The sequence below is a fragment of the Camelus dromedarius genome, chromosome 1 (genome assembly GCF_036321535.1).
Source record: "Camelus dromedarius isolate mCamDro1 chromosome 1, mCamDro1.pat, whole genome shotgun sequence".
Classification (NCBI taxonomy): Eukaryota; Metazoa; Chordata; class Mammalia; order Artiodactyla; family Camelidae; genus Camelus; species Camelus dromedarius.
The window spans coordinates 45,318,532-45,332,124 of NC_087436.1; the positions used below are offsets into that span (position 1 = coordinate 45,318,532).

General features: G+C 35.5%; 1 protein-coding gene and 1 long non-coding RNA gene across 2 annotated transcripts in view; one reads left to right on the plus strand and one right to left on the minus strand.

The window, feature by feature from the left end:
* LOC135320102 (uncharacterized) overlaps window positions 1-13,593 on the plus strand; it is a 220,140-nt gene that overhangs the window by 65,075 nt on the left and 141,472 nt on the right. The window contains exon 2 of the long non-coding RNA XR_010379310.1: window positions 5,974-6,089. This is a non-coding gene — a long non-coding RNA (uncharacterized LOC135320102). The remainder of the gene's footprint in view (window positions 1-5,973; window positions 6,090-13,593) is intronic.
* ENPEP (glutamyl aminopeptidase) overlaps window positions 1-13,593 on the minus strand; it is a 76,425-nt gene that overhangs the window by 46,518 nt on the left and 16,314 nt on the right. The window contains exons 3-6 of the mRNA XM_010981090.3: window positions 13,273-13,404; window positions 3,205-3,325; window positions 761-915; window positions 275-388 (exon numbers count right to left, since the gene is read on the minus strand). Coding sequence (XP_010979392.1) covers window positions 275-388; window positions 761-915; window positions 3,205-3,325; window positions 13,273-13,404 — 522 coding nt within the window. The remainder of the gene's footprint in view (window positions 1-274; window positions 389-760; window positions 916-3,204; window positions 3,326-13,272; window positions 13,405-13,593) is intronic.

Below are 13,593 nucleotides of genomic sequence, written 5' to 3' on the forward strand. Positions count from 1 at the left end.
AGCTAGATATTTTTCTGCCTTGGCACATGTTCTTGAATGACTCTACCCACGGTATTTTCAGATCCTGGTGGTCAGTTGCCCTCTAGGGCCTGAGCAGAGGCTCTAAGCAAGATGTAGTTCAGCAGAGCCAGCTGGCTCCACCTTGTTCTCCCAGTGGAATTCCCAATTCATCACTGCATTTGGCCCTGACCTCAGGGCCATTGTCATAGTCCAAAGGCTTCAACCTGCTTAGCATGAGGAAAACAGATTTGGAACTTATATGTTTAGGGCTCACCATTTGCCACTCTTTTTCTGCATGTTCTACTCCCAGGAACTCAAAGAAGGAAGCAAATCCTTCATTTAGCCACAAGTCGTCCCACCATTCCATGGTCACAATATTTCCAAACCACTGAAATTATAAGCAATAAAGAGATAGTTAAATTCTCATGCCTTTGGTAGAGAGACCTAAATAATTTCAGAAGATTCATTTGTTCATATAAATTTTGTCACTTGACCCAGAAGAGGCAGGCTTCATACTTAGCATTTATTTCTTGTTTTATATCCCTAGTTTTTAAAGGATCTTAAATTCTCCTTAGTTTACTGCCTTTATTTAGGCATTTCTGGGAATATTTAAAGTTCTAGGAAGGCCTCATGTATTTACTAAAGGCAAAACAATGTGTCTTAAAAGTTTCTTTAAGACGAAGTGTTTATTAATTTCAATTATTCCTTTGGTCTTAAGCCACTTTTTAAAACAAGCTAAGTTGATGCTAAGGTTCTATACCTGATGCACAAGTTCATGGGCAACCACAGTGGCCACCCTCTGTTGGTTTGATGAGGCTGATTCCTCAGGGTCATAGAGCAGGTTCGTTTCTCTGTATGTGATGAGTCCCCAGTTCTCCATAGCCCCAGTGCCAAAATCTGGAATAGCGATTTTATCTATGCAAAAAGAGAGTCCGGTGAGAAACATTCTTTCCATGTGTTCATAATGTTTCTTACCAAATTAAGTTCTTTGGATGAATGTATTTTAAAAAGGCTAAAAATAATTTCTTAGAGTAAAAAACAATCATCTATTTGTGTAAACTTTTCAGTCTTAATGAACTCAAAATTTCCATGGAACTTTTCCTGTTGGCTCCAGGTATCAATGTGTCTTTTATTTTTTAAGAAGGATATTAATGGCAATGCTCTTTTCAAGTCCTCTATAGTTCTATGTCTTTTGTTCCTTTATGTATTTCATTTTTATTTGCTTTTTTCCCCATGACTTTCACTTTGATAACACCGAGCTTCTGTTTGGGGGGATATGCTGTAAAAAGGAGTGAGAAAATGGAACACTTAGAAGTGTAGAGTTTCCAAGCATATGGAAATATATTTCGATCCAAGGATACAGATTACTAGAGAATACAAAATTCCACTTTTCCCTAATTCTGTACAATTTGAGGTCAACCTGATTCCCTACTAATTAAATACTTACCATCCACCATATGTCTGTATTAAATTAGCTGGATCAACGTGGAATTGACTATATTCTCTCTAAATTCCCTTTCATTTCTGAAGTGTTGAATTCTATCTAGACATTCTATTCCTTATTTTTGCTGGGACCTATAATCTTACACAGAGTATCTGACAGGAAGAGGCAGTGCTGATCAGTTCTGTATTAAATCCCCAGACAGAAAAGGTTGAGATTGATCAGTGGGCACAACACAGCTTCTCCAGTTAATGAACTATGATAAGGATGGAATTACTTTTATTACATACAATTTAAATGAGGCACATATATGAAAATAAATTAAATTTTCATCTAAAATTTAAGAAAAGATCCTTTCTCGTTAAAATAAAAATTCTTAAAGCTTTTTATAAAAGAACGAAAATGGATACATCTTAAATGGAGGTAAAAATTACAGCAGTTTCCTTTTAGTGTTATTTTCATTCTTAGATTTGGTTATTTTGTCATGAGAATACCACTTAAAGGTTGGAGAACTATTCTCCCAAAGGGCCAGTATTTTCCATAATGTTACAGTGTCACATGTACCTAACTCATGAACAAAAGGAATTTTTTGTAACCTCATTTCCCTGTGAGTATTGACATTATAATTAATTAGCTCTAGTGCTTTTAATTTTGGGGGGGTGTAATATATACAGAAGTCAATTGTCAGGATAGTCTAAGATAAAGTCAATTCTGAAAGGGTTGAAAATGTAGATGAAAGTATAAAGAAAAAGAAGGAATGGGGAGAAAGAGGAAGAAAAGAGAAGAGAGAAATACATTTGTGAGATTTCCACATCCCAGGTTATCCTGAGTGGTACAAGAGAAATAAAGAGAAAAAAAGACTTTCTAATTAATGCGCTCAACATTTTATTAAATTATTCCGACTTTGGTGAAAAGTTGTTTCCCCTCCTGTCTCCTTCCCAAGTATGTGTTAAGCAATTTTTTTTTTAAAATGTAGCATCCAGAAAGTTACCTGGTCACAGCCATTGCCATGTAGAGAGTTTGGTATTCCAGTTGCTTTGCACTGGTAATTTATTAAAGTAAGGAGAGAAACAGAAATAGAGAAGTCAACTATTGTTTGGTTTGTTTTCTGGTTGCCTTCATTTCATCCCTACAGACATCTCTATGGGCTTTACATTTAAAGTCTTTGCTAAAACCACTTTTGCTAATGATAGGAGTATTGTATCCACACCATTGTGATTATAGCACTATTTTTATTTTAAAAAGAAAACATGTTCCACTCCCTCCTCAATGTTGGAAGAAATATTTATGGAAGGAGCACCAGTGTTTCATTTTAACTGCTGGAGAATCTAGAATTTGTGTGCAATAGTGGAAAGACTGGAAATACATGGCACTCTGACAGCATTATTTATCAGCTCACTGATGGTAGGGAGGCAGTGTAAGCTATTGGGATGGGTACTGATTTTGAAATCAGCTGATTCTAGGTTGCTGTTTATGGCTCCATCATTACTGATGTCTGCAGTTTTACATATATACTTACATCTTTATTTGAAAGTAAAATACTATACATTTATTGGGTAAAAACAGAGTATAGATGTTATTTTTGGAGGAATCCAGAATGGATCTTTCAGCATCTAATAAGTATTAGGCACATAGTACAGGCATATAATAAAAAGAATAAGAGATGACCATTAACTAAGGATGCTAAAACTGGAGAAAGTGAGTTAACCTGGATGAAAACAAAGGCAATATTAAATATAAGAAAATTAAAAAATGGTTCTCACCTAATTTAGGAAGAGAATATTCCATAGCAAAGTAGTCTTCAAAATAATCAAACACACTTTTAGTTATATTTGCAGCATATTCAGCTGTGTGTTTTTGCTCTGGCTGGACATATATAGTGAGCTATTTAAAAAAAACACACACACACAAAAATCCAGTGAAAATTCTTCATCTGATAAAACACAGAAAATACGACCCATGACATAGTGGAAAGAAGGTGGACTTTGGAGCCAGATAAGTCTAATTGGAATTCCAGTTCTACGTGGTCTTGGACAAATTGCTTCGCATCTCTGAGACTCATGTGTAAAGGAAAAGAATACTGCATAACTCACTGAGTAATTTCAATGACTAGAAATAATGTAAGACATAATGGCTGGCATAGTGTCTGATATATTTTTAAGTGTTATTACCTTTTTTTCTATTTAGAACATATATTGTCTTCTTAATATTTATGTTTCTATCTACATATCTATCTCTGTGTAATTTATCTTTGAGGAAATAAAGCATGTGATTTTTCATATCTAAAAGGGCCCTTAGACACATGTTTTCCACTTGTGCTTTTTTATCCATTGCTACCCAAAGTACCCTTTTGATATGAAACTATTCTACTTCAGAGTCTAAAATACAATGATTCAAAATTTTCCTGAGAGGGAAGCATCTTGATAAGCTACACCTTGATAACCTACAGCTCCAAGTCTCTAGGATTTACTTTATGCCATGACATAATTTATAAATCAAAGCAAGTACAGACTTTTTACCTCCCAATTCTAAGCATGTACAACCCAGAATAACCAACACAACAATGAAGGAGAAAAATAAAGTTGGAGGACTGATACTACTTGACTTCAAGACCTACTGAAAGCTAGAGTAATTAAGACAATGTGATATTAACAGAAGAATAGGCAAATAGGTCAATTCAAGACAATAGGAAGCCCAGAAATGGACCCACATAGAGTCACTGATCTTTGACAAAGGAGTAAAGGCAATACAGTGGAGCAAAGATAGTCTTTTCAACAAATGGTGCTAGAACAACTGAACATCCATGTGTAAAAATAATGAATCTAGACCCAGAGCTCACACCCTTCAGAAAAATTAACTCAAAATTGATCACATATCTAAATGTAAAACACAAACCTACAAAACTTCTAGGAGATAGCATAGAAAAAAACCTAGTCAGCTTTGTGAAAGATGATGTCAAGAGAATGAAAAGACAAGCTGCACACTGGAAGAAAATAGTTGCAAAATGCCCATCTGATAAATGACTGTTATTCAAAATATACAAAGAGCTCTTAAAACTCAACAAGAGGAAAAGAAACAACCTGATTAAAAAATGGACCACATACCTTATTAGACAGCTCACCAAAGAAGATACGCAGAGAGCGAACAAGTATATGAAAAGACACTCCACATCATATGTCGTCAAGAAGATGCAAATTAAAATGGCACACTCACTAGAAAGGCGAAATCCCAAACACTGACAACACCAAATGCTGGTGAGGATGTGAAGCTGTAGGAACTCTGATACTTTGCTGGTGGGAATGCAAAATGGTACAGCCACTTTGTAAGACAGCTTGGCAGTTTCTTACAAAACTAAACATACTCTTACCATATGACCCAACAATTGTGCTCCTTCATATTTACCCAAAAGAGTTTAAAACGTCCAGCACGAGCATGTTTATAGCAGCTGTATTCATAATTGCCAAAACTTGGAGGCAATCAAGATGTCTTTCATATACCACATCAACTGTGGACAATGGAATATTATACGGTGCTAGAAAGAAATGAGCTATGAAACTGAAAAAATAAGGAGGAATCTTAAATGCATATTACTAAGTGAAAGAAGCCTATCTGAAAAGGCAACATAGTATATGATTCCAACTATGTGACATTTTGCAAGCATCAAAACTATGGAGACAGTAAGGAGATCAGTGGTTGCCCTGCCAAGGGGTGAGGGATGGAGAGATGATTAGGTAGAGCACAGAGGATTTTTAGAACAGTGAAAATACTTTGATACAGTAATGATGGATATCTATCATTATACATTTATCCAAATGCATAGAACATAGAACACTGAGAGTGAACCCTAAGGTAAGCTATGGGCTTTGGGTATTACAGTGCGTTGATGTAGATTCATCCTTGTACTCTTTGGAGGAGTGATACTGATAATGGGGAAGGCTATGCATGTGTGAGAGCAGGAGGTTTGTGTGAAATATTTGTACCTTCCCCTCAATTTAGTTGTAAATCTAAAACTGCCCTAGAAAAAAAAAGTTTTTTAAAGAAGTGTGTGAGGAATTCAAATAAAGTATATTTGTTGAATCTAAGGCCTGATTCAAAACTCTCAAGTAAAGCAAAAGATGCAGCCATCTGGTAAGTTCAGTCCCACCTACCTAAACAGGACAGGTGACTCATCATTTGAAAATAGGAAAAAATAAAGAGAAACTAGGCCTGCCTTCCTCCTTTATTATTATTTCAAATGCATTGTTAGTTTTGATCTTCTTTTTTAGACACACAGCTTTTCTTAGACATGGTGAACTGAGAGAAGATCCAATAATTTCAAGGATGAGTTTCTAAAAAGCATCCCTTAAACCACCAGCGCTGGCTCACTGTTCCCACACCTACTGGGTAGTTGACATTCGTCCTTTATTGATATAAGTAGAGACGTGTTCATCTTCATCTTCAGGGCTACAAAACTGACTCATTCATCAGCCCATCATTCTTTTAAGTTTTGTTTTTTTTTAATTAATTAATCTATTTATTTATTTGCTTTCCAGAAGAGGTGATACATTTCCTCACTGACCTCCTGTTCTCTTTGTGAACAACCACATGCCTCTTCTAAGAAGTTAAGTGAAACCAAGGATCCAGTTGGCGGCCACTGAACAGAGCAAAGGTAATTGCCCCCTATGAAATCAAAACCGTCACATGCATATAGGATTGCTGTGTTGTAAACTGAGATGCTCAGAATTTTTCATCTGTGAACTGATTAGTATGTCAGTACTTCCTCAGAATTTCTACCACATCTCTTCCCTTCTGTTAAAACCTTCAGAAAGGGTAGTTCCTCTTGACCCACTCCACTGTGGTCTACACACTCTGTACTTTTGTGTGGTACGTATTTGGAGAGTGAAAGAGGGTTGAGAAAGAGGAAGAAGAGGTAACAGTGAGGTCCCCCACCTTCAGTGGAGCAACGGGGAGGAGAAAGACCTTGTGCTTTTTCTACCAGTTCCTTCTCATTGCCTGTGCTGGTAGATGGACTCCCTTCCATCAGAATGCTTCTGAGATTGTCTGGGTTTCTTACTCTCCATGTTTCTGTTGCCAGCAGCAATGCTGGCATGCAGTGTCCTTCAACAAGATTGATGTTAATGTAAATTCAATCAAAATAAAAGTAGTTCCTTCCTCTTTTGTTTCTGAGAAGCTCAACACCACACAGAAGTATGTTTTGCTCTACAGTCTGGCCAGTCTGCAGGTCACCTATGATCTATGACCCTTATTTTGAAGCATCATCAATCATATTTTATGACCACTGCTTTGATCAACTGAGTTAAGCAGTCACAGAATATATAGATACAGCCCATTAACGTTGTGATGTCCTTAGCCAAAGCATATTTATGTGTCCTATCTGCCATATATCACAAACATTTTTATTTTAAAGATTCCTTTCTGTGGGCTTTGGTAGAAGTGGCTGACTCTCCTCTATCGTCTGCTAAGCCTCAGCACTCTGTCCATGACGAAGTTCAGTAAATTGCTCCTGAGTTGTCATTCCTCAGTAATAATTGCTGTCTTTCTAGTTTACATGCTTGTTTTACTGAGATAATTTTTTTAAGCATGTAGCTAACCATATTGAAATAGCATGGGGTGAAAAGGGAGATATCCATGTATATTCTTTCTTCTTCTTAACTTCTAAGAAGTCACATATACCTTTATCATTAAGGACTCTATTAAAGGTTAAATATAAAGGTTTTGTATAAATTTTATACATATATACACATATGTATGCATATATATATGAAGTTTGTACAGCTTCAAGAACCTACCATGAATGCATATATTTACTTTTTAAAGATAGTAAAATCCCTGAGTGAATTAAATTTTCTAGATATACCACTGGTGGATAGTGTTGGTCATGGCTCAAAGCACTGAATCTGCTGGGCTAGTGTTGGATGTGGAATCTATGCCTTCTGAAGCCTATATGCTGCTGATTATTCTGTAATACATCTGCTTTATCACCGTTGTTGCTTTTCTCTTATCCTGTGGAAATCTATGGTAAAGAAGGCTTTTAGAGTTGTTAATATTGTCCTTTTAATTAAGGGTCTCCAGGAATTTGAGAGAGAATTTAAGCTGTGAGAATTGATTCTAATTGGTTACTGTCATTTCTTTTATGTGCAATCATTATGATTACTTATTAGTCTGAGTACTTAAAAATTTCCAGATAATGTGATAAGCACTTACTATGCGATGTTCCACTCTACATATCAGTTTTATGAATCTGACACTATTAATAATAAAATAAAATATTTTGCATCACTGATGATAACTTCCAATCCTTTCATTAGTCCAGTTTCCACAACTGTAAAATCCAACAAGTTCTGAAAATCTAAAGTTCTTCATATGTTCTAAGCAAACTAATATGGTAGTATCATCTAACCTGAACTGATAGGAGTTTTTTAAAATAATTCTTATTGTTCTCAGTACAAAAATATTGCTACAGAAATATTACTGTTTGATATATAAGGTGCTGCCCCAGATCCTGCTGTTTTTACTCAATAGTACCTTTCACAAATCTGAAAATTTCTGAATTCCAGTGTACAAGTCACAAAGGTTTTAGATAAGAATCGTAGACCTCTATTTCAAATTTTAGAGTTTGAAGTGTTTTAAAAATAAACTTCCTCATTGTGTACATGAGAAAAATGAAGATAAAACTGACACTAGACTTCAGCGCAGCTCGTTTTACTATATCATTCTACTACTTTTTTCTGTGCCTAAGAATGAAACGTGACTTTCTCTAGCTACAAAATAGAAATAATAATACCTACCTCATAGTTAATGTGAGCATTAAATAAGCTAATCTAATAGTTTTATGTGTCCATCGAGAACATTTGTATCATTAGAGACAATATATTGAATGATTAACCTCTAATTTTCTTTGGACTTCCTTATGTGTGGGTGAAAATTGCATTGTGGTATTAGGAATTAGGAATACTATTAGAATGAAGGGGGGGAGGAAACTAAAAGTTAAGTTTTTGACTCCAGAATAGGCTTTTCATGCCCACACAATAAATTTGAAAGCCAAAACCTTTTGATTCGCAAGAGCCCGGTTGGAAAGGCTTTTAATAATAAAAACAGAAGGTGAGGAAAAAGAAAACCACAGAGTTTATGCTTTAACAATAGTGTGGAAGAGAATGGAGGGAGGCCCAGCCGGCTCTGTCTCAATAAACTAGATGAAATTTTTGTGAACCAGGAGAGGGGTACTGAGGTTGATGGGGCAAGACTCTGGAAGGGCATGTTAGGGTCTAAGATGAAAGGCACTGAACTTGGAAAGACTATGTGAACAGAGGGAATTAGGCTGAACAGATGGCAGCCACCACTGCTACCACCACCCTGGTCAGAAGCCCAGCCAGTGCCTGCAGGTTTGCCACCACCATCTGGGGGCCCTGCAGATCTACTGTGCCCTGTTGTCCTTGTCTGCTGAGTGTCTTCCACTGACAAAGGTGGCCAAACATCCAGTTTGCCCAGGAATATCCCAGGAAGGTAAATCTACTGATTATCTGTTCACACCTCTCATCTCAGCATAGTTAATAACACCTCTATTATTTATATTTTATAAATGATAAAATGTATGGTCACTCTACCCAACAACAGCCTGCCTTTCCACTGCCGATCATCAAGCAGACTTAGCATCTGTTCATTTCGTGAGGTTTGTCCCTCTTATCTGAACTGTTCCAAAAGACACATCACTTTATATGGCCCAAGACTCTTGCAGGGCCTCCTAAAACAGAAGGTGAGATCTTTGGCACTCAAAGAGATGGTATATCAGCAAAGAACTGAAAACACACTCGGATGACACAGGACATAGGTGACTGCCCCTGTTGCACATCTCAGTTGAAGTGTAGTTATCTTAGCATATTTTACTCCCTTCAGGGCTTAGCATACTCCTTGTGCACGCAGTAGGTGCTCAATAAAGACTGATAAAACATTCTGATTGGAGGAACCCTAAATTTTATTATCGATGCTGACATAGCCAGGATGAAAAAGAGAAAAGAATTCTATATTGTTTTTAATTCTATAAATGCATGTTTAAGGTACATAGTTAGTATCACTGAATGTCATCAAATGTGCTTAATTTTATAAATTTATGTCCTTGTAATGTTCTTCTAGCAGTAGGCAGGCATTTGCGGAGGAGGAATACTTAGCAGAAAGGAACAGTGATACTTTGGGATTTTTTTCAAGTTTTGTTTGTGACTACTTTATCACAGGGATGTGATATATTCTTCCTAAATCTTAGTTTGCCTCTTATCCATAGGTGATTACAAATACACAAAATTTTGGCTTGAAATTTGGGTGACTAAGGACTGTTTTTTTGCTGTGGCTTTGAAGGTTCAAAATGTGTTCAGAACTTTGAGTTCCAGAGCTCAGCTGCTATGAGGTACTGTTTGAGAAGAAACCCAGATCATTACTTAGGTTACAGAAAACATTTGTTTGCAGCTGACTTCTCATTTAAGTCAAAATTTAAGTTGTTTGACGCTTGGTGATAATCATTACTACAGTAGCATTTTTTTTAAACAAACATTTAAGAAATCTACCTTACCTCATAGAATTTTATTTTATTTTTTATTAATATTATTTTATGAATTTGAATAAAGAATAAGAATCATTAGCAGTCTTCTATGGCTTCTTGAATTAAATACATTTCTTTAGAGAAGATTAAGAGCCCTTAATGTAAAATAGCCCTTCTAGGAAAGAAAGAAAAATTTTGTAATTTATTAAAATGCTATAAAAATCAAACTCATTCTGAAAAGTTAGCATCAAGAAGACCACAAATAACAAATCTTAGTGAGGATGTGGAGAAAAGGGAAACTTTGTACACTGTTGGTGGGAATGTAAATTGCTCCAGCCACTATGGAAAACAGTATGGAATTTCCTCAAAAAACTAAAAATAGAACTACTATATGATCCAACAATTCCATTTTGGTAGATAGTCAAAGAAAATGAAAAAATTAATTCAAAAAGAAATATGCACACAATGTTCACAGGAGCATTATTTACAATAGCCAAGATATGGAAGCAACCTAAGTGTCCATCAACACATGAATGGATAAAGAAGATGTGATTTATATATATATACACACACACACACACACACACACACATATACATATGTGATACACACACACACACACACACACACTGGAATACTACTCAGCCATAAAAAAGAATAAAATTTTGCCATTTGCAACAACATGGATGGACTTGGAGGGCATTATGCTTAGTGAAGTAAGTCAGAAAAAGACAAATACTATATGATGTCACTTATTTTCAGAATCTAAAACATACAACAATCTAGTGAATATAATAAAAAAGAAGCAGACTCAGATACAGAGAACAAACTAGTAAGGAGAGGGGAGGGGGAAAGGCAAAATACAGGTAGGCAATTATAAGGTACAAACTACTATGTATAAAATAAATAAGCTACAAAGATATATTGTACAGCACAGGGAATATAGCCAAATATTTTATAATAACTGTCAATGGAGTATAACCTTTAAAAATTGTGAATCACTGTGTCATACACTTGAACCTTATATAATATTGTAAACCAACTATACCTCAATAAAAAATGTAAGGCAACTAACATTCAGAAAAGAAAATATGCGGAGTTAAGTCTTTTGAGCTACCTTCCAAACCTGGTTATCTTTTTTCCTAACAGTTTTTTAGGATTAGGTCCTCTAATCTGAATTTTCTCATGAGCATCAAGGACATTTTAAGCATAGTGAATGGTTCAGGTACTAACATCTACTACTACAGGTAAAAAATTAAGAAGAACATAAGCCTCAATTCAATATTTATTGATATAAAGAGATTCTTTCCAGAATGGTGAGTGTAATCAGGATATTACAGATTCTTGAATTGCACAGTATAATCTCATTATGAATAGCAGGTGATAAATGTACCAGAATAATACTGACAGAAGCAGAGTAGATAAGAATGGTCTTTTGAGTCATGAAATTTCTACTAAAAATATATTACACAAAAACTAGCTAGTTTCTTTTCTTTTCTTTTTTTTCTTTTTTTTTTTTTTTTTTTTTTTTTACTGAAAAAGTAATATAGACACTTTGGCTCTAGATCATGTAGTAAATTGATGCTTTGATATACCCGTATTGTTCCTAACTTACAGAAATGACAGATGCAATATAAAATTGGAAAACCCACAAGACATATGAGGGCTTCTAACAATATATGCATCTCTGTGGAGTTAGTAAAAATACAAAGCAGTGTGTAGGAACTAAAGCTATCAGTTTATTGAGCTCTAGTTTTAGAAGGAATTAGCAACAGGTTCCTGGGGGTCAGATTGAGGTCATACTTTGGAAATCATGTTTTTAAACTTTTTCTGCTATTTCTGATTGTTTTCCCATAGCTTTCTGTTCTTATCTTATGATGATCATATCTTCTTGAATCTCTGAGTATAATAATTGAAGGATTTATGTGTGAGAATTCTAATTTTTATGGCTTTTTTTGGTTTCCCTAGCTGTTACTATTTACTCACTCTGTGCTTTTCTGTTTATTTGTCTTGGATTTTCTCTTTTATGTTGCTTATTTTCCTCATATGCCTGTTTGTCTTATGTTGTCTTTTCAGCTCTAAGAATGTAGTACTGTGAGGCTGGTGTGGGTTCCTGCTGATGTTATGTTTAAGTGGATTTAAGTAGGGTGGTTTTCAGGGGTAGGAAATTGTACTGGAACATTTGTACTTGGGTGTTAAGTACTAGATTCCAATTTAGAGTGAGTGGGTAGGGGGCCAGTCAGGCAACCTCTCAAATGCCCAAGAGGTGAAATTTATCTTGAATTGACATTCACACTGCCTTAAAGTCTTCCTGTAAGATCCTGTTCAACTTTTGAAGGAAAGAGCTCTACAGGCTTTTGCAGGAGGGAAAACTCTGGTTTTCTGTCTTCTGTATGTGGGGTAGAGGGAGGAGCATCTCTTCCCTCCAGTGACTGGTGAAGAGGTAAAGATATTTTTCAGAATATCACATTTCAGAAGGTGGAGCAGGGTACATTGTTTGAAAAGAATTTGGAATTTGAGATTCCACCAGTTGCCACTTGGGTGATCTTGAGCAAATTACCTAAGCTCATTGTTTCAGTTTTCTCCTCTGTAAAGTGAGAATGATGATTTCTTTCTTATAGAATTATATAGCATTTTGTTTTATGTATATAATATGTAGCACAGAGGTGGACTAACCATTAGACAGCCTAGCAAGTGTTCACGGCCTGAGCAAAATAGGGGCCTCCAAACTGAGGAAAATAATTAGGTAAAAGAATTTAGCTTTTCTGAAGAAAATTATTAAGTTCATCATCTTGATTTTTAAAAAGCTTATTTATATCTTCTCATACTTTTAAGAAACGCTTTTTGACACACTATTTAGAATTACATATCAGAATGGCACCACAGACATTTCAGTGCTTAGTTACTTGAAGAATATTTTTCTACCTCTGGTTTCTTATTCTCCCTCTGGTCTCCATCTGGGACCCCAAACATATACACCCAACCGTTTTACTAAATTGGGCATACTGAAATGTTTAATACGTTTGTGCTGATATACTTAGGAGCTAGCTTTGGATTTATAGTGAATTTTCCCCTTAAAATAATTCAAGGCTATGTATTCCTATGGCTATTTTGTTGGTTCATTTTCCACCTGGGCCCTTTTGGCTTACATTTTTCTATATTGTTCAGTGTATCATTAGGATCACAGATCCTGGTGACCAGTGGGCTTTTCTAGTCTGTTGTGTGAAAAAAAACTATTCAAAAAAAGTAGAAAATCACAAATGCATAGGTGGTAAAGTTTAAAAAATACAGTGGTACTCACAGGTATTCCCCTTTTTGACATTCTTGTTACGGAGTCAAACTGATGTACAGCAAAGCACACCAAGTAAGTGCTCATGGGGACAGACTTCTGGAAAGTTGTTCGATTCCATTTATCATCCACCGACTCTTCTTTCTATCGAAAACAAGAGATAATCTTTTGTTTATAAAAAGATCAATCATGCACAAGACAAATAGTTGCTCCAAATCTGGCTTTCTAGTCAGACATCTTTTGTCAAAGCTTATGGGTAAAAAGCAATTTTACCCTAAAATGGTGATGTTTAAAAAACTAAAGAAAAATGCATTTTATTTTTAGTGCTGTGAC